This window comes from Elephas maximus, chromosome 17 (assembly GCF_024166365.1).
Source record: "Elephas maximus indicus isolate mEleMax1 chromosome 17, mEleMax1 primary haplotype, whole genome shotgun sequence".
In the NCBI taxonomy this organism is placed as follows: domain Eukaryota; kingdom Metazoa; phylum Chordata; class Mammalia; order Proboscidea; family Elephantidae; genus Elephas; species Elephas maximus.
The window spans coordinates 26,727,208-26,733,901 of record NC_064835.1 but is presented as its reverse complement, the minus strand read 5'-3'; the positions used below and the strand labels follow the sequence as shown (position 1 = coordinate 26,733,901).

The 6,694-nt window shown below is 39.3% G+C and overlaps 1 protein-coding gene across 1 annotated transcript; it reads left to right on the top strand.

Moving 5' to 3' along the window:
* The first annotated feature begins 1,171 nt into the window (after positions 1-1,171).
* On the top strand, positions 1,172-2,023 carry LOC126060128 (olfactory receptor 8B12-like). Its single transcript, XM_049856206.1, has one exon. It carries the CDS (start codon positions 1,172-1,174, stop codon positions 2,021-2,023), a length of 852 nt encoding a protein of 283 aa, XP_049712163.1.
* The last annotated feature ends 4,671 nt before the right edge of the window (positions 2,024-6,694 follow it).

Here is a 6,694-nt window from a genome sequence, read left to right as displayed (position 1 = left end):
CGGGGAGAAGAGTGTTCTGACCTCAAAGCTGTCATCTGTTCGCTAGGGCCATTTCCCTTCCCAGGACAATTGTGGTTAAGAGTAGGGTATAGCACTGTGGCTCTGAACTAAAGGAAGATGGGTGCCTGCCTGGCCTGATCTTTGAGGTAACAGCACAAACCATGGGAGTCAGACTGCTTGAGTTCCCCTTCTGGCTGCAACCCAGTAATTTTGTGGCTTTGGGCTAGTTATGTAATCTCAGGGAAACAGGATTGATAATATTGCACATAGCATTTAGCTCATAGTAGTTGCTAAATAAGTGTTAGCTTTAAAAGATTATTTTTAAACGTACATCCACTGGAGCTAAGAGCTCTGGGGAAATCAAAAGAGCACATTCAATAATTTATTCATAGTTAAATTCACTCCAGGAATCAATTGCACAACTCCTGGCTCCGACAAGAAAGGATACTTCTCTGATTCTTCTCTCCTATATTCTCATGGAGCCCTGGCGGCGTAGTGGTTAAGAGCATTGGTAGGTCAAAATCATCAGCCACTCCTTGAAAACCCCAAGGGGCAGTTCTACTCTGTAGTATAGTGTTTCTATGATTTGGAATCAACCGAACAACAATGAGTTTTTGTTTTTATATTTTCAAGGAGTGTAAATTTAATGGCAACAATGAATCCCTATTGGGTAACTGCTCTGAATGTCTGTCAAGACCAGCATTTCTGCAAATTACTAACTAGTCATCTTGTTGCTCTGATCCAGAGGTGGAAGCTCTGATGAGAATCACAGTGACTTCTGCCTGTCAGGACTCTCTTCAGAAAAGAGGCTCAGGTTTCAGCAACTGAAGCAGAGACACAAGAGGGCGGGGCATAGAAGAGGTACTGACTTAAAGATCTAAAGGCCATTCCCCTTGTTTTTGCTACCTTTCTCCACAGCAGCATTAGCTCTCACCCTGGAGGCAAAGTTTAGCCTCATATGTACTCTGGACAGTTCAAGTCACTTGGTGCTGTGAAGACATCCACAGGAAATAGCCTTTTCTACCATAATTTTAGTCTCTGCCTGTGGATTTCATTCCCAAGAGGGTGGGGGGGGGGTGTGGGGGAGGCAGGTACTGGGAGGGTAGTGGTGATATTTCTTTCTCCCTAAGTGGTTCCTTTCTATTATCCCCACAGAGTATCGGAGAGGAGAATGGCAATGAAGAACTCTTCTGTGACAGAGTTTATCCTCGCAGGCTTAACAGACCAGCCGGGACTCCAGATCCCTCTCTTCTTCCTGTTTCTCTGCTTCTATGTGATCACTGTGATGGGGAACCTGGGCTTGATTACTCTGATTGGGCTAAACTCTCACCTGCACACACCCATGTACTTTTTTCTTTTTAACCTCTCTTTAATAGATTTCTGTTACTCCTCTACCATCACCCCCAAAATGCTGATGAGTTTTATCTCAAAGAAGAACATCATCTTGCACGCAGGGTGTATGACTCAACTCTTTTTCTTGTTCTTCTTTGTTATCTCTGAGTGCTTTATCCTGTCAGCAATGGCATATGACCACTACGTTGCCATCTGTAAACCATTGGTGTACACGGTCACGATGTCTCCAGAGATCTGTTTTCTGCTTTTGTTAGGTGTCTATGTGATGGCTTTTTTGGGTGCCATGAGTCATACGGGAAGCATACTGAGTCTGACTTTCTGTGCTGACAACCTTGTTAATCATTTCATGTGTGACATCTTTCCTCTCCTTGAGCTCTCCTGCAATAGCACCTATGTGAATGAGCTGGTGGTATTTATTTTTGTAGCCATTGGCATCAGAATGCCCATTGTTACCATCTTCATCTCCTATGCTCTAATACTCTCCAACATTCTCCATATTAGCTTCACTGAAGGGAGGTACAAAGCCTTTCGTACCTGCAGCTCCCACATAATTGTGGTTTGTCTTTTCTTTGGTTCTGGGGCTTTCATGTATCTCAAACCACCTTCCCTTTTGCCTCTTGACCAAGGGAAAGTGTCCTCTCTGTTCTATACCATTGTGGTGCCTCTGTAAAATCCATTAATCTATAGCTTGAGGAACAAGGATGTGAAAATTGCCCTGAGGAAAACCTTGAGAAGAAAAACATTTTCTTGAGAAAGGAGCAGTATTTGAAGAAGGAGATCTAATACTTTGCTTAGTAGTGTGTGTGTGTTTTCAATGAGGTATCCAAGCTCCAGTGTTTTCTCTCCTAAACAGAAGGAGAATTTTAATTCTTTATTTTTGGATGAATGTTTAATGCAGACTTATTTTCCTTAACTGTCACCCCACCTTGACTATTTCAAGATTATCTTATGCAGATTGTTTCTAAAATCTAAGAGTGTTTAATCTTGAATGCACCATACAAATCACTGAATCTAGCCTTCTCATTCAACAGACCACACATTGGAGACTCAGAAATATTGCACATGTTGCCCAAGGGCACACAACTATTTGGTGCCACAGCTGGCCCTGGGCTCGAGGCCCTTGAATACCAACCTACTTTGTTTTCTTTTATGCCATGTTTTCTTGTTCTACTGCCACCCTCACAGATTGCATTTTAAAGGTATGATAAAACTTTCATAATCTGATTCTGTTTTCAATAATGTCATTTAACTTCTTTTTTTTCCCCAAGAATGTAGAAGTTGCAAATTCTCAAGTTAATCTTGGCTGAATGACAAGAGAAGTGTGTGAAGATTGGGGTGTGTGGGAGGCTAGTATATTAGGCTCCAGATAGCAGCAAGCATGGTCATTCTTGAGATTGTGTGTTGAAGGAACCCTAGGGACCCAGTCTAATGTATTAGTACTTTTACAAGTTTAAGAATTCTAAGAATGATGAATGGAAAGTCACATATAGTTCAGGACCAAGAGTCTGATTTACAGCTTTTTCTTAAGGGTTAGTTTGAGTGTCTGAGCTATGATTGAGAAATTTTATGGCACAGGGTAGTCAAGTAAGGGTCTGGAGGCTCTAAAGGGCAGTAAGTTATTTTGGGGATCTAGTTAGTTATTGGAGCCTCTGTGTGGTGCAAACAGCATATTGGGCTGCTTGATGAAAGATTGTAAGTTCCAGTGTAGCCAGAGATACCTAAAAAAAAAAAAAAAAAAAAACCTGGGGATCTGCTTCCTAAAATTCAGTCATCTCAAGCCCTATGGAGCACATTTCTACTCTGATACACATGGAGTCACCATGAGTTGGAATTGATGGCAGCTGGTTTGGTTTCTTTAGTTATGAGGGCATCACTAAGCAAAAGAGGTAATTTCCATTAAGGCATGAGAGATAGCTATGGGACAGTTTTACCCTGTATTATAGGGTTGCTATGAGTCGGAATTGTCTTGATGGTGCACAACAACAACAACAACAGATAGCACTTCTCATGTAGGTATATATGGGAGAGAAAGAATTCATCTCAGGACTCGTTTATAATTCCACAGCATTGTGTAAAGAGAAGTGCAGCTTTATATAATACATTGGAACTCTTTGATCTAAATGATTTATTAGTGCTAAAGTTTTGTTTTTTTTGAAAATCACTGGTATATTAAGTGCTGCATATATTCTTTAACTTAAGAGGTATTCCTTTGGGAAAATGGGAGGTTTGGATGAGTGTTTAGTTTTACCCTTTGGCATGACACAGATCATAAAACTAAGAATGGTAAAAGAGAACTGATTTCTGAGAACTGTGGGGTGAGTGTCAGGTGAGAGAGCTCATATAAGGTAGGTAGTAAACGTGTCTTGTGAAGCCTGTAAGTTTTGCATTTTTACTCAGTGGGTTAGCAGTTGTTTGGGCAAATTACTTCATGCTTCTGAATGTTAGTTTCTTTATTTTTAAAAGTGAGAAAATACTTCTGACCTCCTGGGGTTTTTGAGAATATTAAGTGTGAGGTACTCAAAAAATCCTAGTTCTCTCCCTGCTGGAATTTCTTCTTCTAGTTATCAGCACTTCCTCTAGCTTTTTCATGACTTTAAGCAAATTATTTTATGTTCCTGGGACTCTGTTTTGTCATGAGAAAAATGGGCTCATGTCTAACTTTATTTAAAAAATAATATATTTTGACCAATTCTTTTACGTGTTAAAAAAATAAACAGTACGCTTCAGGTTATGTAATGAAAACATGTCATCCTCCCATCTAGTCATTCCACTCCTAAATTCTCTTCCATAGAAGGAACAGTTGTTGCAATTTCTTATGAATCCTTGACAGATTGTATATGCGTATTCAATAACATATATCTCACTCTAAACTTCATATATGTATATATATCTAGTGCCCCTCTTTTAGAAGATGATGGAACAGAGAACTTTGCAGTGGTAAAAACAAGAGGACACAATCACAGAACAGGTATAGAATAGAAGAAGGAGAGTGAAGTATCCTTGACCTTGGGTGCATCAGTATGGGTCCCAGCCCTGCAGATACAGAGTGACATTCTGGTCTCCTAATCTGTCCTCCCCCTATGGACGTACACCTCTACCTCCGTTTGATTCAGGCTATGGTGAAGTGAAAGTCTTTGATAGCCGAGAGTATGAGGAAGGCAAGAATTTTCAATCCAACAAACACTTATGAGCGTGTTTATTTTAACAAATGCTCTTTTCTTTTTCTGACTCTTGAAAGAACTCATATTTATTGTTCCAAATTTGGAATGTGAAACACACAGGAAAAAAAGGAATACTATGCCTAAATGTGGTAGTTTGTATTTTTGGTCCCAATTTTTCATTCCTCTAGTAGTATTATGTATCTGTGCCCTCGTTATGGTCTTCTGCCCCACTGATATTGATACTGAGCTCAGCAATGTGACCCATTTGGCCAATGAGATATTAGCAGATGTGAAGTAAGCTGGGGCTTGGATTGTGTTGCAGAGTGGGGCTTGCCCGCTTGTGTTTCTGCCATTGCCTGGAGAAGAGCTTCTTTTTCATAACTGTTGTCCCTCCCAACTGATTCTCAAAATGAACACATGTGGGAGCAGATCCTGAAGTAGAACACTCACCCATGCTCAGAGAAGATGTGCCCCCACAATCAACTTGTAGACATATGAGGAACAAATATTCATTATTGTATGCTGATGAGATTTTGTGGTTGTTATATAGCAATAGCTAACTGATATACTCCACCATTCAGAGATTAGGAATGGAGTATCTCATCTGGACTTTCTCTTTCAGTTGGGTCATATTCGATATACCATGTTATAAAATGTTGTTTGGCTTGTCATAATGTGAACTCTATTTTTGTCAATAAATATATTTTGCATAATATTTTTTCACGGATTTTATCATGTAGATGCATCATATACATATTTTTAATTTTATTATGCTTCAGGTGACAGTTTACAGCTCAAGTTAATTTCTCATTAAAAAATTTATACACATATTGTTTTATAACATTGGTTGCAATCCCCACAATGTGACTGCATGCTTCCCCTTCCTACCCTGAGTTTCCTGTGTCCATTCGTCCAGTTCCTGTCCGTTCCTGCCTTCTCATCTTGCTTTTGGGCTGAGGTGGTCCATTTGATCTCACATATTTGATTGACCTAAGAAGCATGTTCCTCATGTGTGTTATTGTTTGTTTTATAGGCCTGTGTAATCTTTATCTGAAAAGTGGGCTTCAGGAGTGGTTTTAGTTCTGGGTTAGCAGAGTGTCCAGGGGCCATAGTCTCGGGGATTCCTCCAGTCTCTGTCAGACCAGAAAGTCTTGTCTTTTTTCATGAATTCGAATTTTGTTCTAAATTTTCTCCTGCTCTGTTTGGGATTCTCTGTTGTGGTCCCTGTCAGAGTGGTCCGTTTTGGTAGCCAGGCACCATCTACTTCTTCTGGGCTAGGATGGTGGAGTCTCTGGTTCATGTAGTCCTCTGGGCTTTGTTGTGTCTTTGGTTTTCATTGCTCCGTACGGGATGGAACCAAGAGTTATACCTTAGATGGCCACTCACAAGCTTTTAAGACCCCAGATACTACTCACCAAAGTAGGGATACATCATATTTTTTAAAGATTTCTCTGATTGTTGAACATTAAAACCGTGTCCACTTTCCAATGTTTTATTAGTATTAATAATTCTATGAGTATCACTTTATGTAGAACTTTTTGTCTAGATTTTTTTATTGCATTATTTTCACCGGATATTCTTACTGTATTTTCATTACTTTTCAATTCAAAATATTTCCCAATTTTCTCTACGTTTTCTTCTTTGACGCAGTTGTTATACAGAAATGTACTGTTTAATATTTAATTACTTTTTTCTCCAGGTATTTTTTTCCTATTGATTTCTAATTTAATTTCATAGTGTTCAGAGAATATACCCTGTAAAATGTTAATTTTTTTGTATTTATTGAGGAGGGAAAAGTAGTCACCTAAAAGCAGTCCCAGAGATGAAGTGAAATTGTGCATGGGAGTAGTCAAAGTGTGCTTCATGTGTGAACACAAAAAGCTCAGTTACTTGTTTGCAGTAGTAACTCCTTCCTTGAAGAGTATCCAAAGAAGCCTTCTTCCCTGTATTTCTGGTCAGATCCCCGATATATTCACCCATAAAAGAAAAATCTTTTAAAAGACATCATATGTTTGCAATGTTATGGATAGACAATGTTTCTTTCCTTCAATTGGAGAGAAATATCTGGTCATAGCCTTAATTAGACATGATGGCCTTTAGCTCATAATTGCTCTCAGGATAATGCAGAGAAAAATGAACGAGGCTGTTGTTTTTCCGGTATAACAGGGAAAAGGAGATAG